At 39.3% G+C, this 26,214-nt stretch overlaps 1 protein-coding gene across 4 annotated transcripts in view; it reads left to right on the forward strand.

The window, feature by feature from the left end:
• TRAPPC9 (trafficking protein particle complex subunit 9) overlaps nucleotides 1-26,214 on the forward strand; it is a 538,771-nt gene that overhangs the window by 258,001 nt on the left and 254,556 nt on the right. For all 4 annotated transcript variants that reach the window (XM_054191250.1, XM_054191249.1, XM_054191251.1 and 1 more), the window contains 2 exons: nucleotides 706-859; nucleotides 11,626-11,716. In XM_054191250.1, coding sequence (XP_054047225.1) covers nucleotides 706-859; nucleotides 11,626-11,716 — 245 coding nt within the window. The remainder of the gene's footprint in view (nucleotides 1-705; nucleotides 860-11,625; nucleotides 11,717-26,214) is intronic.

Consider the following 26,214-nt stretch of genomic DNA (forward strand, 5'->3'; position numbering starts at 1 on the left):
TATTGCCTGTAATTCATGAAGATACATTATGCAAGATGCAAGTATCTTCTCAAAGAAAAAGGCAAGGGCCATATTTAGGCCCTAGTGCTGTGGTTGGTTATTTCGTCTCTCCTTCCTGAGTTTTGTAAGGAAATTTTAAAGGGAAATTTAGGAAGGCAGCTCGTAAAACCAATGAAGTGTGCGTGGCTTTGTACGTGTGTTACTGCTCACTGCAGGAGACCCTTTTGTATATAATATTTTGCTTCACTTGTGTGTAGGTTGGGATTTGTAGACTACTTTAAATAGTAAGGTCATCAGCATTTGGCGCAGTCTTGTTGCTTTTTTTTTCAGCGAGTCTTAAGCACACCAGGAGCATTTACATACCAAGGGTGACGGCAGATGAACCTCTGCAGAACCAGAATAAGGTCAACTGGATTGCAACTGCAAACCAGATATCGTGTGTACCACTCACAAAGGCATTAAGATGTTGGATGCCGGTTTTTAAAAAATCTTACCGTCTTTAATTGATTTAGACTTCTGTTTTCAGTAGCGTAAATCATATGGCTTATATATCATTAGTACACAGACTAGATGCCGCTGAGACAAATATACTAATATTGCAGTGCTTGGTTTCGCAGTGATCTGCATTTTCTGCAGAAGTGCTATCTGTAAAATTCTTGTAGTAAAAATCCTGGGTTTTTTCTCTTTCTTTTCCCTTTGTTACAGTATGGCTATCCAGGTTGACAAGTTCAATTTTGAGAGCTTCCCAGAATCCCCTGCTGATGGGACACAGTTTGCGAATACAAAGCAGCTGGAAGAAGAAAGGCAACAAGCAAAAGGTCTGGAGATTAACAGCAAGCTGGATATTTGCTGGAAAATTATATCCTTTCATAAATACTTGCTTTAAAAATATATAAATAGGTGGCCTGTGACACATTTTATTTTATAATTCAACACGCTTTACACCAGTGTTACTGAAAAGTAATTAGAACTATGAAGCTTATCATAATTATAGACTGTTTAAGGTTAATTGTGCTGTATATTATTTAGATGATGCTTGGGTCTTACTCTAACAGCTTTTTCTGAGTCATTGAGCCTGCCACAAACCCTGTGTGTTTTTCCCAACTTTCAGGGGACGGAGGAAGTGTAGGTAGGATTGATTAATAGTAGTTTTATAGGGTGAAATTTTTCTATTTTCCCCCCATACCAAGTAACTGAATCATAAAGAAAGACGTGAAGCTGGATTTAGAGAGTTTTCTTGTATTTAATTAAATTTGAGCAAATCAGAGCATATTAGAATAATATATTTCCAAGTCCTCTTTACAGATTTTGTAATATATCTAATCTTGGGTAGCTTTTTTAAGGCTTAGAAAGGACTTGTGTGATGACTTAGTCATCCTAAACATAAAATCCCCATAAGCATTGTAAATGCAGTAAAATATTGCCTTATGATTATTAATAAGAAATTATATTCAGTTTAGAGTTAAAATAAACCAATAGCCTTGCTGTAAATTTCATGATTTCCATAAAAAAATCTTGCGCTTGGCTTGTCAGAAGTACACTTTATCTTTATTTTCATCGGGGAAACATTCTGTGCAGCCAACGGCCCCCCACCCCCCAAGCCATGTGTCGATACTCTGCATCTTCCAGGAGATTTATATTTTTCACTCGAATCATCCTCCGATGGTGGGTGGCAAAAAATGAGGGAAGAGTGGCAATCAAATCATGGTTTATCTTTAAAGATGTCGTTTTGTACTTTTAATTGTACTTTTATCTAGTGATCCGAAATGATTTTTCATTGCTAATTATTAAATTAGCTGCACAGGATTTGTCAAAGGCAAGACCCGAGACATAATCCCAATGCCTGGTTCCGTCCAGGCTCCCTAAGAAACATTTCAGAAAGATTTCCGTTTGTGCAAAAATGTCAATATTTAACCAGGACTCACTTAGAAAATTTCTGTGTTATGGAAAGATATAAATATTCTTTGATAGCATAGTTGAATTCTTATGCTGGAATTGAATGCATAGTTGTAATAATTTTTGTCAGGGTGTAAAAATACATTCATTTCTGTTGCTGAGCAACACTGTTTACATCCATTCTGTGTCCTGTATTTAAACCCAATTTTGATACCAGAATTGTCATGGCTGACATGTAAGTCAGGACCGTAGAAAATCAATAGAACAACGCATGAATTCTGGGTGTTAAATTCAGTGCAAGCGTTAGTTTTTGTGTTTTTAAGATTTGTTATGAACGTTCTCTTTGTTCCTAGAACTAAAACTATTCTAATGAAAGGCAATGAATTGCGTGTGTGCTTAAAAATTCTTCAAGAAACATGTACCTTGTTTTCCAGGTTTCGTGTCCCAACTGGAGTTGGTCTTTCTCATCCTTTTATTTCTTAAAGCAACATTTAGATGTGAACCAGGGAAAAAAATATTATCCTCTCACTTCTGCTGAGTTTGAGAAGAATTGTTTGAGACGTCTGTCCTCCCGCCAGAGTAATTTGACAGGGGCCAGCAGACGTTATTTCAGACATACCGATGGACAGACACACGGAGAAATGGATGGATAGCTTAGCGGCGTAAGCCTTGTTTTCCTTCAGAAGCCAAAGTGCCGCCAAGAGATAAAAAGTACTTGCAAAAATACAAAGGGACGTAGTTGCTTATATTTCTTCCTAGAGAAGGCATTTTTGCAAAAGTCTTTTGAATGGTGAGACCAAGTGATCTCTTTGGTGTCTGCTATCATTGAGCTACTTTGAGCTCCCCAGCTAAGCTTTCTCTGCTAAGTACATGCATGAGAAGAGGAACGTCTATTTTAGAGAACACAGTTTAGACAATTTTGCTGTAAGTAATCTTAACATTGTTTACAGAGGAAGGGCTATATTATTCAGCTTGCAATTCCTTAAATTCTTACTTTATTGGTTAATACCGTATGAAACCATCACATAAACAAAGGCTTCAGATTTTAAGTGTGTGGATTACATTGACTGCAATAAAAAGTTAGTTATATGATAATCCTGTGAGGGCCAAAAATAGTTCACAAAGGATGAGGATTTCAGGTTGTATCTGTAGTCTTGAGAAGCGCCAGAAGTATTTTCTAGCATGGAAAGTCCATTTTCCGTGGCTTTTATCCGTTGAAATAGTCAGGGTTTCAAGTGATGAGATTGTCAGTGCTTCGTTTGTGAAAGTATTGTAAAACTTGATCAATTTTCATATACTTGGAGGGCTGAAGGCAGGAGGTAAAGACAACACAGCATATTGTTCAATTCAACCTTTGTACATTTTTGATAGAATGAAAATTATTAGGAAAATAGACTTTCTTACGAGAAAACTTACTGCCATGCCATTTTGAATTAAGAAAAATTCTGGAGTAATGTAATTTAGCGTATCTTTGAGATTAGAGGTGTGTTGAGATCAGTTAAATTAAGAACATTCTGTCTTGGTTTTTTAGCATCTGTTAGATGGCATCTGGTATCAGCTTAACAACTGGGGTTTGTTTTAACACAGAATTTGAACAGACAGAGCGTATGTACCATTAAGATGGCTAATATTTCCAAATTATTCTTCTCTTCATATTTTCTAAACATTTTTAAACAAAAATTATATCTTCTTCGGGGACCTGCTATGCGTTCTGACTCACGGATCAAGGCATCTGTACTAAGCATCCTTTAAAGTTTATAGAGTGCTGTGTCTGCTCTAAGATTTTAATCTTTTTACTGATACTTTGTGCCTGACTTCATCAAAATCTTGAGTTAAGAAGCGTCGTGTTCCCTCTGTGTAAGTTGAAGGGCAGGTTAAACTTCTCTCTGTGGTCTTTAATTTGTGGTCTTTACAGGATGACCATGAGCCAGCAATGTGCCCTTGTGGCCAGAAAGGCCAATGGCATCCTGAGGTGCATCAAGAAGAGTGTGGCCAGCAGGTGGAGGGAGGTCATCCTCCCCCTCTACTCTGCCTTGGTGGGGCCGCATCTGGAGTGCTGTGTCCAGTTCTGGGCTCCCCGGTTCAAGAAGGACAGGGAACTGCTGGAGAGGGTGCAGCAAAGGGCTACCAAGATGATGAGGGGACTGGAACATCTCTCTTATGAAGAACGACTGATGGACTTGGGTCTCTTCAGTCTGGAAAAGAGACGGCTGAGGGGGTACCTTATCAACGCTTATAAATACTTAAAGGGTGGGTGTCAGGAGGATGGGGCCAGGCTCTTTTCAGTGGTGCCCGGGGACAGGACAAGAGGTAACGGGCACAAACTTGAGCATAGGAAGTTCTACCTAAATGTGAGGAGGAACTTCTTTCCTTTGAGGGTGGCAGAGCCCTGGCACAGGCTGCCCGGAGAGGCGGTGGAGTCTCTGTCTCTGGAGACATTCCAAACCCGCCTGGACGCGTTCCTGTGCCACCTGCTGTGGGTGACCCTGTTCTGGCAGGGATTTGGACTAGATGATCTCCAGAGGTCCCTTCCAACCCCTACCATTCTGTGATTCTATGATTTACGCACTCTGTGTTAGACCCACCATAGATTATTACTCTTCAGTATACCATTGATTTGTGCCATCTACATTTTGACTTCAGAAATTCAAATATGTTCAGAATTATTTCAGAGGATTTGGTCGCGTGAAGGTGATCCTCAGTTTTAGAAGAATAAACAAGGATTTATTGATGTTCAGATGGCAGAAGGGATGTTTTTGTAGGAAACACAGAAAGGTTTGCTTAGGGGTAGCACCAAGAAGTCATTTATGCTTTAGTTTTATATCTGTTTTAGTTTGTCGTAGCTCTTGCTGTTTAATGAACTGTCTTTCCCTGTCCTCTAGCTCTGGGCATTTCTTGTCACTGTCCTGATGAAGTGAGTTAAGAACATCTTTGCCAGCAGACTTGCTAGTCTAGTGAATCTAGCTTTAAACTTGGTACGTTGCAGGATGGACCCCAAAGACTGTAGAGCAATGCAAGAAGGGGGAACCAGGAGAAAGTGATGGGTTAAGATCACCAAATCTGCCCTGAGGTATGATTGAGAGCCCGTGTCAGATGCTTACACCTGATCTTGCAAAAGCATCTGGAGGAGGAATCAGAGGTCCTCCTGAGCGCTGGTGTCATCGGGGTTTCAGAGACGGTGGGTGGTTTGTGTGAACAGGGTGCACTGGCGGGTGGGTATGGGTTATTCAGGAAGGTTAGGCAGAGATGGTGGTGAGGGGTTGTTCTCCTCTGTGCAGATGGATGGCTGAAGTGCACAGGGGATTGTTAGGAAATGAGGGAGGGGCCAATTGACAGCTTTTGGATCAAGGACAGAGTCGTCCAGCAGAGTGATGCGGTGTGCATTTGTTACAGACCACTCAATCGAGAAGCAAAGTTGGATGGACTCTTCGTTTAACAACTGAAAGAAGTCTTCCAAATGCGGAGATCTCTGGAGTATGTTTAAGGACACTTTTTGTGTACAGGTGCTGGATGGCTTGATTTGGCACGTGCTGCGTGGGATCTGCTACTCGAAAATAATGAAGATCCAGTTAGAGAGGTTAGGTTTGACGGCAGCCTTGGCTCCATTCGCCCCGAGATGGTGGAGTTTGGTATCCCAAGGCAAGTGAGGAGGGCAAGTAGCAGTATAACGACTGGACTTTAGGAGAGGAGACTGTTAGGCAGAGGGGAACTGTTAGGCGGAATTGCACAGGAGGCTGCCCTCAGGAGGAGAGGGGTCCAGGAGAGCTGATGGACCCCCAGGGACAACCTTCTCAAAGCCCAAGAGTTGCGGCAGTCAGTGAGGTACCTCTGACTCTACAAGCAAGGCGTATCACGAGGTGACTGTAGGAAGTCGCAGCCAAGGTAAATTCCAGTTAGGTACTAGGAAAAATCCTTTTCGCAAGGAGGGTGCTCAAATAGTGGAACGGGTTGTTGGAAAGTGCTGTAAAATTCATGTCTTTAAAGATGTTGAAAAATTCTGGATGAGTCCTTGCCCAACCTTATGAAATTTTAATATTTTCCATGGTTTGGGAACAGGGTGGGACAGTGACTCCGGAATTGCCTTTCAGTATAAATTATTCTGTGATTTGTGCAGCCCCGCAGTGGCCTGGGTAAGAGAATGACTCCTGAAAACTAAACTCCTTTTCCTCCCCCTGTCTCCTGCTCTCCCCTGGTTTGATTGCAGCCAGAGAAATTTTCTAATGTACTGTGAAAGAATTGCTATTTCAGTGAAATGAGGCTATTACATTTTGGAGTCATTTTCTTGAAAATATTCTAAACCTGGCCCTAACAGCCTTTAAAAAACAAGACTTCCAGTGCCACCTTAAGCATCATGTTCCATTTTTAACTTTTATAATAGCTAGACATTTTTTTCTTACTTCAGCATTAATTTGTGTGATTTATATGAAGCCTGTCCTATTTGCAGTGTTTTCCTACATTTTTGAAATTGTGTTCTCTGTCCCTTCCTCTGTTTTTTCTTTTCTATATTTAAACCTAATTGCCAACTTTTTTTCAAAGCACATTCTCTTTCAGTCATATTGCTGATGATGTTCTGCAGTTCAGCTATATTTGCCTCGATATGTGGGATCCAAAGCTGGAAGCAATGCTTCAGGTGAGGTTTCTTATAGAATAGAAGCTGTACCTTCCATGTTTCAGCTATAATGTTTACTCTGAGAAATATTCTTGACTTCTTCTGCAAGCGTCCCGTGTCTGATTGATTTTTTTTTTTGCATGTGGTCCAGCGTAACTGACTGAAGAATTGTTCGCAGCTTCCATTTGTAGGCTTCTTGATTCCTTCCGGGGTGACACTTGGAACTTTTTTCCATTGAATTTCATCTAAATGATCTTCATAAGTTCCACTCATTTATTAGGTTTGTGAAGACTGGCATCTTTTCCACGTACATACATTTTTGGAATGTTTTTTGTATTTCATCATCTAAGGAGCCAGTCAGAATTTTGAAATTATTATGTATCGGACAGAACCTTGAGTCATCTCATTCGATACGCTGTCTGGGCTAGACGGGAAACCACTGATAACTGTTACTGAAATTTACTTTTCTGTTTGTCTATTCGGCTTTTGATGACTTCATTGTGATCGTAATTGTGTATCTTCGGTTATGAGAATATTGCATGTTGTGGAACTTCTGTACATCAGTAAAGGTTTCCTTAGAAATACTTTAGTTGGATGGAGCTTTACATTTCCATGCAGCTTCTCAGCATCAACAATTGTTTGCAGAAGCACCTATTATTTAAGAACCTCGATAACTGCATGTAATTAATTTTAATAATGAAGTACCACAACAATAATCAAGCACAAAGCTTAAAATATTACTAAGGGTACTGCTATAAGTAAACTGGGATCATTAATCATTTAAATTTGTTTTTCATTAGTATAACATTATTTATGAACATTTGCTAATTTGTTTGTGATTGTGTGCACGCTTCCACCTGTATTTATCTGTGAAGAAACTGAGAAATATGTTCTTGAAAATAAATCTTTTTAGAAGGATGCAAGATGTGGAAGGCTGTGTAACAGAGAAGAAAAAAGATGAGTAACTTTAAGATTGAAACCAATTTTTAAAATCTATTGTCTTTTTAAGCGGTAAGATTTAGGTAACATGCTGTGTTATAATTGTGGGGTACCCAGCTACACATTAGACAATCCAGATAGTATAAAAGACCAAAGATTTCCTTGGGGAAATAACTAGTTCCTTTGGCTGTCACGCAGGTTTTTGGAATGAAAGAGTTGATATCATATACAATCTGTTGCTAAAGAAAGGTGAAATAAAGGTGTCTACTGTGAAAAATTAGGTTTTGGATTTTATTTTTTTTAAACAGCAGCTGGTGGTTGTGTATTTGTTGGCTCTGAGGCGCCCGTTGGAACTCATTTGATTGCGCACATGAAGATGTTTGGAGGTTTGGTTAAGTACATAGATTCTAGAAGGTCAAACGTAACTTCAGCGGTCTGTACTTCTCTTTATCTATGCAGTTTTTCCCAGTGACTTTTAAATTCTAGATCTTGCACTTTTGTCTTTTATCTGGTTCCACTTTGAGCTCAGAATAAAGGGTATATTGGCACCCCCTCTTCCAACTGCTTTGCTTTAGTTGACATCTAAAGGCTTGTGCTAGAAAATAGGCAAACTCTTGAGTCAAGCTTTTCTCTCTTTTTCCTCTGACATTTTATTACTGCTTATTTCGGTTACTTTTCATCTCCAAGGCTGTGAGTTTGCTACGATGTTCAGTTTGTATTTGCACTCTAATGAGCCATTTTATATACTTGCCTAATACACAGTCAGGAGACAAAGATCAATGATCTGAAATTCAGTACTATTTGTGTCCATTAGGAATGGTTAGACTGTACCAACTATACGGAGCTTTTCTCTGTCAACTTCAGTGATTTTTGTCTTGGAGTCTGCTTGGCAGCAGAGCTTAGGCTGGACTAGATACTCTGAGGACAAGATTTTAGGTACTGGTTAAACTAAGTACTTTTGGGGATTTGCTGGCAAGGGGAGGCGTGTTTTCTGAATTGGTTTGTGCAACTTCGGCATTTACATTGTGTTTAAGTCTATTTTGCCATACCTATGGGGCAGCACTGAATGCCGTGGGCACTGCCAGGTCCTCCTGGGCACTAATCTGAAGACGGCGAGGTTACATTCATTGTAGAATAATTTAGGTTGGATGGGACCTGTTCAGGTCTGGTATAACACATATCACCTCAAGAAGGACATGGACCTGTTGGAATGGGTCCAGCAGAGGGCCATAAAGATGGTCCGAGGGCTGGAGCACCTCTGCTGGAAGGACAGTCTGAGAGAGTTGGGTTCAGCCTGGAGATTTAGATTGGATGTTAGGAAGAAATTCTTGACTGTGAGGGTGGTGAGACACTGGCCCAGGTTGCCCAGGGAAGCTGTAGATGCCCCATCCCTGGAGGTGTCCAAGGCCAGGCTGGATGGGGCTTGGAGCAGCCTGGTCTGGTGGGAGGTGTCCCTGCCCATGGCAGGGGGGTGGAACTGGGTGATCTTTAAGGCCCCTTCCAATCTGAAACATTCTATGATAACACCCTCCCCTGCAACTTGTGTCCATCGGCCTTTTTGCTATTACTATATGCTCCTCCAAAAAAATTCCGGCTCCCTCTTCTTTAAACCCTCCTACTGTAATAGACAGCAATAAAATGTCTCCTTAGGCTTTCTTCTGCTCTCAAGACCAAACCAACCCCATTGTCTCAACTTCATTTTTTATGTTACGTGCTCCAGTTCTCGAATCATCTTGGTAACCTTCCAGGGAACTTTATCCTGTATTTCAGTGTCTTGAACTGGGGAACCAAAACTGGACACAGGATTTGAGAAGTGTAGCAATGTCATTTTTTTATAAGTTGAGATATAGCTATGCATACTTTTTGCATCCAATCTAAGAAGTTGTTGGTTTCGGAAACAATCTGTAGCTGTGTTGCCTTTGAAATTGCAAAATGTGTTTTCCTTGAGAATACATGGATCTGCTTTGATAGCATTTACCAGTGATAAAGTATGGAGAATCACCTATTTTATAGTCATTTTATAATGGTATCTGAGACATTAAGCTTTCCATGGAGCTTTAAGCAGTAAAAATTTGTAATATCCCAGGCACCACTGTGAGCCAGTTGTAAGTAAATTACAGTTAAGTTAGTTTTAACGTTACAGTTAATGGCAGCCACTCTGTTTTAAAACTTCTTTTAAATACTGCCTTTTAATTAGTTTTCTCTCACTTATATTCCTTACATTAAAGATGTGATAACAGGATTATTTATATGCTGTATCTATAAAGTAATCCAAGTTACGTATTCTCTGTCCTATAGTTTGGGTTATGGAAATTATTCTATTGCGCTTGTGTCCTGGGTCTTGTTTTTCAGCAGCAGTGTTTTCCTAAGGTGGCATTCTGCTGCCTTCAGTGTTCCAAATAGGTGCTTTTCCTTAATGGTGTTTACAACTTCCGTACTCTTTGGGATTTGTGAATTCTGCAGCTGTAGTCCTTTTAGGGGGGAAACAAAGCTATTTAAGACATTTTTCAGGGCATAATGATGATATTAAAAAAAAAAATAAGCGAGAATGCTATATAATGTATTGATTTTCCTCTTCTGTCATCCCCTTGAGCTCTTGAGTCTCAGTCACTAATTGTTAGATCTCATTTTGATCTGAGGTTTCAAGACTTTTCTTTTAAATCTCCTGGAGAGCCTGTGAAATGATGTCCTCTGGTAGGAATTAGTTATCTGCAGTACTTGTTAATTTTCTTTTAAATGACACAGATGAGAGCGTACTTTGTCAGTCAGATGATTTGCCAGCCTTTCCAGAGTTTCGCAGAAAAAGGACTGTTCACATTTGGGAGCTGTTAATGAAAGCTCAGATATTCTTCTGTTTTTTAAAAATCTATTTTCGAGGAAAATGGTTCCAGTACTTTTGGAGTTGTTGGTTGAAACCTTCATCAGTCCTGCTAGGAGCTTAGGCCTTACTTTTGATGGGCCACCATCTCACCTATGGCTGTTTCATTTGAAGATTACGAAGCTGGAAAAGGAGTGTTTTCAGGTCTCAGAGAGGGTCTTGCCTCTCTCTTGAATTTTTTTTCTGTGTGAGGCTCTCGTTCTTGGAAAGCACGAGCCGGGCTGTAAAGACGATGGAAGTTTTGCCGGAGGAGTTCTGGTGTAAGTACCCAGAAGCTCATGGGCTGTATGTGCATCCAAAAAGGAGCTGTGCTTCCTCCATCTCCACTTCTTCCTCTCAACCTACCTGAGATGGGGGCTTGCAGTAAAAAAGTGTACCAAAAGCCACTGAATGCAGCTTTGGCCAAATTCAAGACGATGCTGATGTTTGCATGTGCTTCAAAGCCCTTTGTGCCTTTCTGAAGTCACGGAATTTGAAAAAAGAAGTCTAGCGCTCTTCCTGTTACCGATACGTATTACCTTGGTTCATGCATCACACATGAAATTGGTATTAATTTGTTTGAATGGAAAATACTATCTTTGTTACATTGAATATTGCCTAAGCTTTTATATTAGCACTTCCATAACCTGTTTTGAAGCCCTTTAAAAATAGAGATTCTACTTTTCGCAACAGTTTCTTTCAATGCTTCACTGTCCTTAGAGTAAGAACAATTTCCTCATTTTTTCTCATTTGGGTTTGAGCTCATACAGGAGTGAGTAGAAAGGGGAGCTTGCGGGTTATGTGCCTGTGCAATTCTGGTATGATGTTTGCCCTCGATGATGACACCGTCACCGCGTTGTCTGACATGCCTGTACCCCCACAGAAGTGGCACCCAGCCAGTATTCAAAGCTATCCTAGCCCAAACCTGTTCTGTTTTGTATTGCCCTATTAAATTTTATCCTTTTTTTTTGTTTTCAGATTGCTCTTGTCATTTTGAACTCGGATCCTGCACCACATAGCTACAGGTCCTGCTTTTTTACAGTTTCCAGAGTTTTTTCCCCCTCGTGTTTTACTGTGGTTCAGGTACATTTTACCTGTGCATCTTCATATTTAACACTCCTCAGTGGAATTAATTTTTTATATTTTGAAGATATCAAATGGTCTATTTATTATTGTTAGCCAATTCATGGGTTAATAGGCCAAATATGTAACATTAACCATTAGTGAATCTCTAGCCTGTAGTTTTGATTTGCAATAATAAAAGTCGTATGTATTTCATGCTCTTTTTCTCTCTGAAACAAAATTTTCCTTAATTCCAATTTACCCTTCCTTGAAGCGTGAAGGGGAAGCCAGTGTGGAAGGCGTTCTTAATCAGCTGGTCCTGGAGCATCTACAGTTGGCTCCTCTCCAGTGGGGTGAGTAATGTCAAAATCTATTGATGATCCTTTTAGAGGATATAGTGGCTTGTAATTTTTAGCAGCATGAGAACGATAATGTTTTCATTTACTGATAATCTATGATACGGGAGAATTCGCTAGGAATTTTATTTTCCTTTAGATATTTTACTTAGGTGAAGATAAAAGTTAAGTTGGTATCTATTTTATGTTGAGTACCACTGTTCGGTGGTAGGAAATATGAAACCTGAGTGCGCACTTTTTTCTGTAATTTGCAGTCCTAGTTGTATTGTATGAGAGGTAGCTGCTACTTAAATTTCCCTTTGCCTTACAGTGGGTGTTTTTAATGCGATTTCTCTAAAATATTTTCATAGGGAATTGTAATATACTTTGTGGTGTATTTCTTATCATGATCTAGACGTTTGCATTACTAACTTTTTAGAAACAGAAAAAGTTCTTACTCTGTGTAGTGAGAAAGGACAATTTCTCTTAATTTTGAATGTAGAATGATGTTCCAACAATGAAATATTGAATTAATCTAATTTTGAAGAGTCTTAATAATGTGACTTCTGTCTGAGGTTCTTAACAAATCTTGTTCAGACGCTTTGGAACGTGGTTTATCCCCAACGCTTCTATGGCAGTTACGAGTTTTGGAAAAAGTCCCCAGTTCATAAGAAAATTGTTTTCAAAGCTTTTGCTTTTAAAGCAAATTTAACTCTGTCCTTCTTGATTTAGTTAATTTGATGACCTAGAGAGAACCGATTGTAAAGAGCAATGATCCATCACTATTATCTGCATTAACTATTAAAACTAAAATAACCCCAAACTCCAGTATTTATGTAATCTTTTAAATGCTTGTGGTTTTTTTTTTCAAGCACGTAGACCCTCCTCAACTCATATGTTAGAACTTGTGAGCACTTTGTTTATAGATGAGAAGATTAAAACTCGTAATGGTTTAAAGTTGTTTGTTGTAAAGATGTTGAACTCTAACCGTGATCATCTGTTTCTGAAACGATGCTTATCTGGCCTCTGTTCTTCAGAGGATTCAAGGATTTGGTAGCACTTGCTTGTGTGACTGGCTTTGGCAATGATCGCCCTGCTCCTTATCCGTAAAATGAGGAGATTTGTGTCAGATGTGTGTTGTGAGCTCAGACAGGTCACTTGAGAGTCATCTTAGTTCTGTGGAGTGCCATTGACTTTCAACAGGTTTGTAACCTGGGCTCTGTGTTTGGAAATTGTCCCTTTGTCCCTCTGTGTTTTTGCATGGGAGATCACCTTAAGGAGGAAAAACGTAGTCTTTTTTTTTTTATATTCTTTTTGGTTTTGTCTTTCAATTTTCTTCTCATGCTGAATTTCACTATTTTCTTAGTAAAAGAGTCATAGGATTGATTCTGCTATTCCTGCCTACATGGTGATATTCATGGGTGCTTTGATGCAGTAGTTGGAAAACGTGAATGTAGCAGATTCACCATGAAGTCTGATTGCCTGTGGATTGGTAATTTCTCCGGTCATTGCTTAATTCAGTTAAAGAATCCCGTTGCCTTTAGTTTTCAGAAATGTATGAACAGAGACAAAACTCCGTGCTATTCTCTGCCTCATAACTGCAGAATTCTTTGAAGCACAATCTCTCGGCTGATTATGGCCTACATGTTTATGTTCTCCATTAAATAAAGCAGGGAAAAGGAGATCCTATGGGATATCCAATACGTCATTTGCCACAACTTCTATATGGTACTTCCTTTTGGAAAGTTCTGGTAGCAGAAAATACTGTTTTTGCAGAAGTCTGCTTTATTTTTTTGTCAAATGTTTTCTCAATCTGAAATTAGCATTGCACATATTATTGATTTTGTATAACACAAAAAAATGTCTCCACGTAGAATCTGTAGCTCATTGCGGAGACTATTGAAAACGACATTTTGATTAAATGCCTGATTTTACTTCAAAAGCAAAAAATTAAAAGTAAAAACAATAGAGAAATTTCAATTTCTTTCAATTAACCATAACGTCAAATACTCAGCAGTTAAATCTTGGCTAGTTGGTTTCACGATGTTCAAGCCAGGTTGCCCTACCTGCGGTCATCATGAGGAAAGTTACTGTGGTCCCTCCAGAAAGTGTATCATGGCAACACAGGCTAGGTTTTTTTTATTTTTTTTTTTTTTAATGTGTGGGATGGAGGAGGAATTAAAAGATTGATTTTTTTCAGTTTTGTAGGTGGGAGTAATAAGGAATTGTTGGACTATCTGGACAATCAAGAGTGTGCGTGTTAGTACACATGTATTTAGACAATGTGACATACTGTCAGAGTTTAAATTGTCTTTCGATGCCAGAGTATGTTTCCTATTCAACACTTACAAACATGGTAAAGTGTTCTGTGTTTCAAATAATCTAAGACGTAACACAAGTTGTTTTCCCTTTGGTTTTGTCCTTGATATTTTGAAGTGTTTGACCTTAACTATTGCGTAAGAATCAGGTCGTTTTAGAGGTAGTGGTCTGTACTGAGGGCCAGTAATGAGATAAACTCATGCAAGCTATCTTAAAAAATTCTTTGATCATTAACATTTCTACTGAAAGAGAACTATAATCTCCCTGTGTATATTATTTATCAAGCAATAGTCTACAGATTTTATTTTCTCGTCCTGTGTTGTCCAATATTTTGATGTCATTGATAAGAAGTTACTTTAAAAATACTGTAATATGGTAGTGTCAGGTGTTTCTTTCTTTTAACACTGTTTGTCCCCCCAGCCTTACTTTGCTTTGAGTTTTGCTTTCCTATATGTTAAGAATAAATTGTGTTTTAATGTGAACCCTTTAATACTAGCCATCATTGTAATATAATCTTTGCATATATTGGCTGCAAATTTTGCCTTAGGATTATGCAATAAAATTGATTCTATGATTATTCAAGACTTTTTCTATATTGATGGTTACATTGAAGGGTTTGCTTTATTATAAGTGCTCACACTGAAACATGAATGAATATTTAACGTGGTTTTGATTAAAAAAATGACTGGCTCTTGTTCAAATTTATAAAAGCTGGACTTCAAAATTCCTTTTAAATTTGGCATATTTAATTCATATTAGAGTTAATATTACATTTCTAAAATTATAAAACCATATTGAAATAATTTTTTATGTAAATTTGACAATCCTGTCTTTTTTTCATTAAATGCAAGGCAAAGAGTAGAATTACAAGTTAGTGGCATTGAAGTTTTGGTTTGAGGATAAGAAGTCAGCTCGGAAGGTTGTCAGATAGAGGAAAAAAAGTGGCTCAGTGAACGCTGTTGGTTGTGATTTTATATAATTAAATGACTGGGGAAGGGAAAAGTGTTTAAAACATGAGGAATCGTAAAAAAGAAAATATGTCAAAGGCTGGAGTGAGAGTTCTTAATATGTTGTTAAAATTGATTTTAAGATTTAGGACATCTCTGTAAAGTGAAGTTGTCTATTAGGCAGGTTAGTAAATCACATGTAATTGGAAAACATAATCTTGCTCAACACCACGAAGTTCAACGTTCTCTAAAATTTATGACATATTTTCTTTTTACTGCTGGGCAACAAACCAAATGTAGGAATAGATGTGGTGTTAAGGTGAATATATTAATATCATCAAAGCAAGGAAACATAGCCTGCAAATTTAATGAGGAGAACCGAGACTCTTCAAAGGCATATGTCGTGCAAGTTCTGTGGTTAGATGTGAAAATGATCAGATGGAGGCATTTGTAGTTGCTGGCTGCGCGATAATTTTTTTTCATTGGATTTACGTTGCTAGGTTTTTGCAAAGCAGGCAAAATTCAGAGACCGAACACTTCTCACTTTGATGGTGCTCTTCTGCATTTCGTAGCAAAATTATCATAGGTACAAATGCTCTGCACAAAATGTTGTTATTGAACTCGAAATGGAGTGAGTTTGAAATAGGCTGCGGGTTGAACCTGGAACAGGCTGGACCCAGGATATTCCGACATTCAAATGAAAGCACCTCTTAAGCGAGAGGTTCCCCACACTTAGCATGCTGTACACAAATTTCACAATACAAACTTATTTTAAATTCTCCTACGTAAAGCAAAATAAATGTAACTTCCTTCACTGCTTGCAGCCACAAGATAAAGACGTCTTTTCCTGATATTAGTGAAATTTGATTTAGGAATGTAGAACTGTAGGCAAATCTAAATGTGGTAAATGTTTTAATATATTGGGCAAATACCTAGCTTTTCTTTCTCTGTAGAAACTAGCTGAATACCAATAATTATACATGAACTCTAAAGACAATATTTGCAGTAATATTCAAAGAACCATACATCGGTAAAGCTTCACCATGGGCAAAGTCCAGAAATAGTGTTTTGTATTCATTCATTCTTGTATTTCATTCACTGATTTTCTTCATTCTTCACTTCTTCCTTCATAAGAAACGTGAATTTCAACACAGTTTAGAGCATTTAAATTAATCGTGGACACCTTTGACACGCAGTACGATTCATTTGCTAGGATGTGATTGAAGGGAAAGCCAGCAGGAGTGTTGCTGAATGCTCTCCAGATTGTAATTAAGAACAGTGATAGTTAGTAACCAAAGTCTTAATTGTTTACGTATAGGTAGAGAATGCTACCCTTTTTGTTGTGGATTCACAATAAATGGTGTGTCTACTTGCATCATATAGGCATGTTTTACGTAGAAAAAACCCCAAAACCTTGGAATTGAAGGGTGCTTTGAAGTTGTCCCTCACAGGTAGTTGGCATCAATAGAAGAGGTAGATTTAAAAGTATTTTAAAGTGTTTTATAAGCACGGGGTTCCTGACAGCTCGTTTGGAAGTTCTGTCTGGTTAAGTTTCACAAAACATCTTATGTAAGCATTACTTTTAAAATAAATTATCTTAATAATTTATTGTATGTTTTAGAGAGCACCAAATCAGAATCAATTTTCACAGCTTATATATTTCATGGATCTCAAAATTAATTACTGAAACTACTCACCCATTTTATTTTGCATTTTCCAGTCTGACCTTAGACCATAATTAAATCTTTCTTTCCACAATCCATGTGATTAACTCGTAGGGATGGCAGCAGTGTCAAATCACCGCATCCTGAACACAGAGGGAAATATTTTAAAGTATCTGTTGGTGAGTAGATGAGGAAATGATACATCTCTGAGCCTGTGTTTTGGATGCCGTCTTGACACCCTGCCAGCTCGTTGTGCCCAAGGACCTAGTTAAAAAGGGCCGCATCTCTGCAGACAGTTGTGCTTTAGTCGAGGCAGTCCTACAATTTGCTCTTCCCCCATATTTGAAATTCCAAGGCTGTCTTGGATGCTTGTTCAAAGAATAGTTTTAACGGGGAACTGTAAGGAAGTGGTTTTATTTTCCCTTTTAATAAGCAACCCCCTCATAGGCCCTCCACAGGAGCACGTAGGTTATACAGGTGTAAGCTTGGAAATATGGAGAGGTCAGCTGGGTATACAAAGATCTGCCTTTCAAAAATTTATGAATGTTACTCTGTTCATTTGTCAAACTAAAATATTCTTTAATGATTCCTATTTTAGAATTACAGTAGACTGGCCATTATCATCATTAGAAAGATGAAACCAAGAGTGTTAGCCAGAAAATCTCGAGAGTAAGCTGCCTATAGGGTAGAGGATCACAGTCTGATTCATAACAAGACCAAAACTGAGAATCAGTCTGGTGGTAAATGGATTTTACTAGGGAACCAACCTTTCTCATCCATTTAGAAAAATCTTCAGGTTTTTCATTTTTATTTTTAAGATGCAAGAGAGGTGGGAACACTTTCATATCTTAACAGCTTGTGTGCGGGCTGTTTTGGAGGATATTTTGGCAATGTCAAACAAGCAACATGCTTTAGTTACTGGGAAGTGTTAGGGGACCGGGGTAGTACATTGAAAAAATGGACTAACTTGATAAAACTAGGGCATCTGGCACAAGAATAATGTTCTCACATGTCAAAACATGCTATTGTGTGATATGTTTTCAATCAGCTGTTGTTTCTAATTCCTACTGAAGCCTTGGTTACTCTAAACGGAGAGGGAAAACTTGCAGAGAAAGGGTTTCAGGCCGAACAGGACCAGTAGGGATTTCAAAGAAAAGATGCTAAGAATAAAGAGAGCACCCTAAAGTGAAAATAAATTAACAAAACCTCTTATGTAAAGACAGATAGCTTGAGACAGGTTGGGTGCAGTGCCAGTGCTTACTTCGTCTCAGGTTTCTGACCGAACTGGTAGCTGAAGCTGCAGGTCCAGCATTTCTAACACAGCAGTGAGAAGAGATGGGAGGGAAAAAGGAGTGATAAATACTAAGGGAGTTGTCTAAGTATTGGTCTAGGACCAATTTCTCCAATGCGAATCATTAGTGATTTTTGCTTAATAAAAAAAGAAAAAAAAATGAAAGCTTATATGAGGAGAAGGAATAAACTGATGAAATATGCTGCTGGCTCCAAGATAAGCACCACCATCTCTCCAAACAGAGATCAGGCTACTGCACAGAATCATGGAATGGTTTGGGGCGGAAGGGACCTTCAAAGATCATCTAGTCCAACCCCTGCCATGTGCAAGGACATCTAGGACACTCGATCAGGTTGCTCAAAGCCCCATCCAACCTGACCACGAACACTTCCACGACAGGGCATCCACAGCTTCTCTGGGCAACCTGTTCCACTGTCTCACCACCCTCAGTGTAAAGAATTTCTTCCTTATGTCCAGTCTAAACCTACCCTCTTTCAGTTTAAAACCCTTGCTCCTTGTCCTGTTGCTACAGTTCTTGGTCAAAAGTATCTCTCTGCATTTCTTATAATCTCTCAATTTCAAAAACCACAGTACCAGAAATGAAATGGATGAAATGTAGTCCAGAAAAGTTATCTGTTCTGAGACTAGTAACATAGAAATCTGCTAGAAGTTCAGCTGTCTGAAGTGATTGGAAAGGATTTGATGAAGCGTTATTCTGAGCTACCAGTGCACTTCAGCTATGAGGAAAGGCGTATGTGACGGTTGTCCAAGTCTGTAATGAAACCTCCCATAGGAAACTCCTTATAGAAGAACTCAAATCAAACCGGAATAGGAAAAAGTAAAGTTTTGGAGGTCATCAAGGAAGGAAGACTTATTGTTGGGTTTATTCTATGGAGATACTATGCTGAATAACATTGGATCAGTTCTCGAATGCTGAGTAAATCTGGCAGGTGAGTTCTGTGTTCACTATTTAGATATCTAATACAGTCTTGCTTCCTTTGAGGTACAGTATCTGAGACACATTTCTTTAATTTAGTAAAATCAAGAGTTGACTGATCTCCAGGAATCCACCAGAGGTCCGGCTCTCAAGGAGGGGAAAAAATTTGCTGAAGTAGGGCAACTTTTGGCATAAGAGCATACTAGAGACTGTCTGTTAATAAGTGCAGTCTAGATTTTTTAAAGACCATAAAGGTTTTCAGTGGACTCTTACCGCAGAAATACTGGTGGAGAGGGAAGTAACAAATAATGGTGTTTAATTGGATACAATACAAAGGGAGAAAAAGAAACAGGATATTGTGGTAGCAGGAAAAGTACCTCATTCAAGCTTGATTCAGGTACATGTGCCTAATACATTCTCTGATGTTGAATGCGAGTGACTTTGTTTTCAATATTTCATTTACAAAACCATTCTATTTTTAAAGCAAAAAAAAAAAATCAATTAGTTGACTTCTTTATAGAAATATTGCTTACAACATTTCGGTTAAGCCATAACAGGTGATTAAGGAACACCATAACGATGATAAATTGGTACACTGTTACGCAAGGTACTTAATTTTTTCTAGGTATTGTTAGAACTAAATTGAATAACAGATTAATTGAACATCCAAATTAAAAAATGAAAAGCTATGGAAATAATTATGAAAATGGGTTACACAATCAAAAAGAGGTAGAGGTGTGACGATAATTGTGAGGAAGAAGATTGAAAAGACAAAAAAGCCGTCTTGGAAAGCAGTTGGTGAAAGGTATCACTGAATCTGCAGAGAAGTAGATTTCTATTACTTTGATGGACACAGAAGATACCATTCGACTAAAGATTGAGAAAAATATGATTCAGCTTGTAGACAATTAAAAAAAAAGAAAAAAGGAAAAAAGATCAGAAGATGTATGTATTAACAAGAGAGGCAAGAAAGATGCTTTGATCAGGCAGGATTTTAATTACCCAGCAATTAAATGAATTGTACAGTTAAGTGTGTAGAGAATGAGAAATGGAAAATATGCAAATTGTAGTGGAAGAATGTCCTGAATAGCTTATGTAGGACAGGTTCAACGTGTAATTGGTTTCGGGCAGTAAGCAAGAAGTGGGGCCTTATTCCAGAATGAGTATGCTGAGCTTTCCGTATCTGGCTTCTGACATTTTCCAGCTTTTGTTTTATTTCACTTGAAAAAATAATGCATGTGCTTGGAACTGAGTGCCATGAACGTTGTAAATGGAAGCAGTCTTTTCACTGACTGCGTTGTACTTTGGATCAGACTCTTTTTTACTAATAAAATGTTTCATTTGACTGGACTAGTACATCTTCTCAGTAGAAATACAAATGTACTCTGTTGTAGTTTAAAGTTTATATGTAATCAAGTTAAATGGAAAGTTTTCCTTTTATTTTTGTAGTTTACTAAAAGCAAAATTTTCCAAGCATTTGCAAGTGTTCTCCCGCCACCCCCATGTGTTTTGACTCATAGGTTAAGGCCAACGTGACCTATCATCAGTAGAAGTTCTCTGTCAAAGAGACGTTTTGCGAGGAGGGAAGTTGGTTTAATTTTCAGTGTTCGTTCTGAAGTAGTCTTTTATTTCATCAAGGAAGCAGAAGTGAATTAATGACTGTAAAGAACATAAATCCACCTCAATAAGCCTTGTAATACTGAAATTAATAGCTTCCAACTGTCAAAACCTCAACAGTACGAGCACAGACCAGAACAGGCAGATTTGTGTGAGGAAATATAAGCTTTGACTGAAGTCCTCTCTCTTTCATGTTCTCTCCTTTTCTCTTTTTTAGTCTCTCACAAAATCGGCAGCTAATTGTCTATTTTTTAGCATAAGAGATTTTTTTTTGCCATCTTGTTTTTCTCCATTTTGCGGTTTTTCTAAGCCCATTCCTCCTCCCCATTGTCTCTTTGGTAAAACAATGTCAGAACTTGGTTTGATTTTACTTTTGTTTTATTTTGTATCCCAGACCTTTGTGTTAAGCAATCGTAATTTTGTTTTGTTTTCTTTTGTTTTTGGTTTTTTTTGTTTTTTTTTTTTTAAAGACAGACTGCACGGTTTTAGGCCAGAAAGAAGTTAACTTCATTTGATTGACTTGAATCATTAATTGATTTGATTTTACAAAGGAAGCTAGTCAAACAGAAAATCTTTCCTGAGCTGTGATTCTGTGTGCTTATTGACACTCTGTAGTGAACTTAGACTTTTTATTTTAGTATCCATTTCCTTATCCACCAGAAATTCAGGCTCACTTCAGTAACATTTCTAATTACCTATGGGTACATTAGAAGAAGTTACAGAAGGAGAAGGGCTGGGTTTTTTGCATCTTAGGATATAAAAAAGGAGCTGAGCAAGTGCGTTCTGTAGGCTGACTTTGTACAAAAGGGCTTTCATCAAAAGATACTCAAGTTGTTTTCTGTTACTTATTACATTTTGTAAGTATCATACAAAGTTGTGGCTCAATAATATCAGACACGTACAGAGCTGTTACAGAACTTTTATATCAAGGCCAGACACACGAGATGAAATAAGGAAGAATCTTAATTAAAAATGCCAGTGCTGTACAGAAAGGGTAAAATGTCTTGGCAGTGTCTGGAATTACGCAGAGAAATAATTGGTTGCCTCATGTGAAAACTTCAGGAAAGAAAAAAAGGCAGCAGCAGCAATCCTCAATAATTAAAAGAAGTGTTGAGGGATAATTACATTTCTGTGCTTTGATAAACAGTCAACTGTCAGTTATCTGGGTGAATGATGGGGTTGGGTTCAAGCTAAAGGAAAAGCCAGGTATTAAAAGTGTTGGAGACAAGAAACTTCAGAGCAGAAACGGATACCACCAGCCTTGAATAGTGCCGGTTGGAACCCCCCAAAACGGGAGCTGACCCCACGAGGAGGGGTGTCCATGCCGTGCTGCCTGGTGGGTTCCTTCATGGCATTTAACTCCCAGTAACTGCATCACCTTTTGCTTTACTCACAGTTTTTCCCGTATATGCTTCACTTCCAGAAAGAAAACATGCAGGTTTCTCTCACTAATGAAATTGCCAAATAGTGGTAGTGAAACAAAGAAAATGAAAAATGAGTGAGAAATGTAATCTAAGTTTTGAGGTTTGGATGAAAATAAGATCAGTAAACAGGTGTCAGTTGGAGTGAACATCCTGAACTTTGCCTGTTAAAGAGCAAAATGACCTCTTCTGGTTTCCTAGCGACTATGATTTTGTGTAACTTGCTGGAGCAACCAGTGAGTGTCTGAACATCTGTTCCTAATGAAGGTATTAATCAGCAGTGTGCTCACTAATCGCTATTTATGAACTATTTTTGTTAAACAGTTAGGCTGTATTTGAAGGAAATTATTTCTGTTTATGGATACTTAATAGACAGTGATTTGTATTGTCCACATATTCTTTTGAATTAACCCCATAACGTGCAATATACATCTTTATGTTATTTAATTCAGAAGTAGATTGCCAAAGGTGTCTCAATATAATTTTGTTTGGAGAGCTGTTTGTAAACTTACTGAGTTCCGTCTGAGAACCTTGCTGCGAATAGGAATTTCAAGATTAAATATATTTGTGACTCATTTCCAGCCCTTTTGTTCTCATGTCAATATTGTTCTTTAGCTTAAATAGCTTTTTTTAGTCTCTGATGTTTGCCTTTTTTTTTACTCTCGCTCTTTCTTTTGTGCGTTTCGACACAGCAGTCAGGGTTACCTCTCCTAGTCTCCTTGATAGCATAGGGGGGGTATTTTATTGCCCACCCCACAGTTATCCCAGTAGCCTCTGCCTACATCTGTTGTAAAGGGTTTTTTTCTTTTTAGATCTGGATTACAAGATCAGATCTTGAGTAGGATCGTTCCTGACACGGATCCTTAATGATCTCTACCTTAATAAAGTAAATCTGTACTTTCATTTCAATACTATCTATTGTTCTCTATTAATCACCAGAACTATAGTGAATATTCAGTATTTCATGGAACACGATGCAGGCTATTGAAACCAGCATTACCTCTCTCACAAACGTTGGTTTGAAACTGGCAACGATGGAGTAAGTCCAACTTATTAAGCCTTCTAGCTCGTTTCAAAGTTCATGTATTAATTCACCACTGTGAATTTTGTTGGTATCTGGCTACAACACAGTGGTTAGCAAGTTGCTGCTGTCTCTCTAGCAGAGCAAGATCTTTAATGTTTAAGGTGGATAATAATGTAATAATTTGCTCTGAGCAAATGCAAAGTAATTAAACCACCAAAACTTTCAGAAGTTAATTTTGGTTACATTTCAAGTTTCAGCTCCTCAACACCATGACTGATATTGGAGTAAAGCGGTATCAGGCCTTATTTCTGTCAGAGATTAATATCATACTGTGAAGGCGCATCTATATTTCAAATGGAGTATAGTTTGTCCGTTGATTTGAAATTCCTGTGGTTTTAGGCTTTTTTCATCACATTAAGTCCTTCTTAGCAAACAGTAAGGAAGATGTTCCGCATGACTTTGGGAGTCATTTCTCCAAACAGCTGGAATGGTGTCGTATTTGCCAGGTCCGTGCCATTTCCCTGGCTGTGCTGATGATGTTGCCGTAGAAGATATTTTCCGAGGAAAAGGCTCCTTCCTGCTGTCATTTGCCCTGATGCTGAGAAAACCGTCCATTTGTGGCTGTGATGAACCCTGCACCTGGGTCGCTGTCTCGCAAGAACTGGATTGATGCCTGCAGCTCAATCACTAGCTGCTCAAATATATAACAGCTTTTTTTTTCCTGTTATCCAGGATTGTATTCTGAGTGCCTGAGTGACGAAGTGACATTTGGCTGTCCAGGGGACTTGTATTGTCCTTATGAATATAGAATCAAAGGCGCGTTTCTTGTAGTATCCGTTAGCGCTGCTAGCTGGAAACTCAACGGTTGTTAGGAAACACAGATATACAGAGGATTTCAAGTTTAGGTTAGTTTTAATTACACAATAATTAGGGTTTGTGCCACATGCACAAGTAAAATCTTAGAAATGAGGAGGTACGGGGTGTCCGTGCCCAGGTGTTGCCTGTGTGTGGAGCGGCCGGGGCTGCCCCGTGCCGGACACAGCCGGTCCCAGCCGGTCCCAGCCGGCTCCAAGGGCCCCAGCGCAGGACACAGCTGAGCCCCTCAGCCAAGCTGGGGGCGCCGGGGGGAAAAGAGGTTTGCGAAAGGGCCGAAGGCGGCCCAGGCAGAGGAGGAGGAAGGCAAGGAGGGAGCAGCAGCAGAGGGAGCCCCAGGGCGGAGGAGGAGGAGGGCAGGAGGTGCTGCAGGCCCGGAGCAGGGATCCCCTGCAGCCCTGCAGAGACCCCGCTGGAGCAGAGACCCCCCCTGCAGGCCGGGGAGGGCCCCAGGCCGCAGCGGGGGGATATTTCCTGCAGGAGCTGCGGCCGTGGAGAGCCCAGGCGGGAGCAGGTTGTCCCTGAAGGACTGCAGCCCGGGGCAGGGCCCGCGCTGGAGCAGGGAGAGGGCTGAGGAGGGAGGAGCGGCCCCGAGGGGCTGGCACGGACGGACCCACACCCCCAGCCCCAGCCCTGCGCCCCTCGGGGTGGGGAGAGGGGTCGGGAGGGGAGGAAGGAAGCTGGGAATGGGAAAGGGATGGTGGGAAGGTGTTTTAAATTTTGACTTAGCTTCTTACAATCTAAATCTATTTTAATTGGCAGTAAGTTAAATTTTCCCCATGCTGGGTCTGTTTTCCCCATGACAGTGACTGGGAAGTGATCTCCCCGTCTTCATCTTGACCCATGAGCTTTTCTAATCCTTTTTTCTTCCCCTGTCCTGTTGCGGAGGGGGGAGTGAGCGAGCAGCTGGGTGGGCACCTGGCAGCTGACCAAGGTCAACCCACCACATATTGTTACTTCAATATTTGGATATTTCCTTTCAATTATTGTCTTTGTTTTTGCGGGGTGGGGGGTTGTAGTGCAGTCCATGCAGTTTCTTGGAGCCAGTAATGCTCAGAAATCTCTGCAAAAGCAATAGATACTAGCCAAAGGTAAAAAAATGTGCTAGAGTGACTTAAGACAAGGAACGAAAATGAGACAATACAGCATTGTTTGCTTGTGGGAGATTGTTTTGGCTTTCTAGCTGTCACAGTACACAGTTTTGGTACAGGAGGTGCGTTCAGAACGCTCTGCGTAATTCAGTCAAGTAAAAATGAGCAGAGGCAAACCAGGACTGTGACATGCAGCGATACATGCCTGATAGGGGAAGCAGCTTGTAATAGAGGTTGGCGATGATAATCTGGAAGCTGTTCTTCAAAAAGCACAGTGGCAGACAATGAAGTTCTTCTGTTATTTTGAGAGAGTGAAAAAATCCAGGTGCTTGATCATGCAGAGCTAACCTTCACAGGTTTCCTTCTGTTCTTGTAATAAATCGTTTCTTAGGGAATGTATCGTGTGAGATTCAAAACAACTCTGACATACTGTATAGCATCATTCTTAATCCTCCATGTTCTCTTTTAAAGTATCTTTTTGTGTTGCATTGGCACTGGCAACTTGGTAACAATCCAGTAGTGTTACCTAATTTATGTAAAATACACAGATGGCGTTTACCTCTGTCTTTCATCTGGAGTTTCAGTCTCCGGAGCTGTTCGTTTGCCATACAGCACGCCATAATAATCAGCAACCTTTAGTCAAATTAGGTTGGATAGTTTGATGGTATGAACTCAGCAGGAAATTGTTACATGTCTAAATTTAAAGATGAAGGGACAAAGGCATTACAGAAAACCAGACGTTTCGTGTAGCCCAGGAACTACATTTTATTCAGATCTTGTTGTCTGTAGATACTGACTAAAACGTTACTCCATTGGATTTTTTGAAGCAGATTGTCTGTGCCTTCAGTTCTCTCCCATTATAGTTTACATTACATTCTAACTAGAAACTCACTGTATTCTGTATGGGATAGTGGATGTTTCGCCGTTGCACAGGTTCCAAACGTGACCCTTGATTGTTCAGTTACTTTTGTTTTTCGTGAAAGTTCATGCTAACAACGTGCAGGTTTCCAACATGCCAGTCTTTTGGGCATCGTTGGGTCGTACTGTTGCATAGTACTATTTATACCCAAACTTGCAGTAATAAAGTCTTCGAACTATCTTTGGGAAGAAGCTTTAAACTGAAATACCGTAGTGATGACTCCTATGCTTTCCCTTGACGTGCTAAAATCTAGAGAGGAGGCTCTATTGTCGTGGCCCTATATGAAGGGCTTTTCTGAGGGATGAGATAACACTGAAGAGACAGGAGATGTAAGTGCAGGTTCAAATATTTTCAGTGCTAAAGTGGAATTGCCCTGAGCATTTCACTAGAAATTAAATCTGAGTACATTAATC

The sequence above is a fragment of the Rissa tridactyla genome, chromosome 2 (genome assembly GCF_028500815.1).
Source record: "Rissa tridactyla isolate bRisTri1 chromosome 2, bRisTri1.patW.cur.20221130, whole genome shotgun sequence".
Lineage (NCBI taxonomy): Eukaryota > Metazoa > Chordata > Aves > Charadriiformes > Laridae > Rissa > Rissa tridactyla.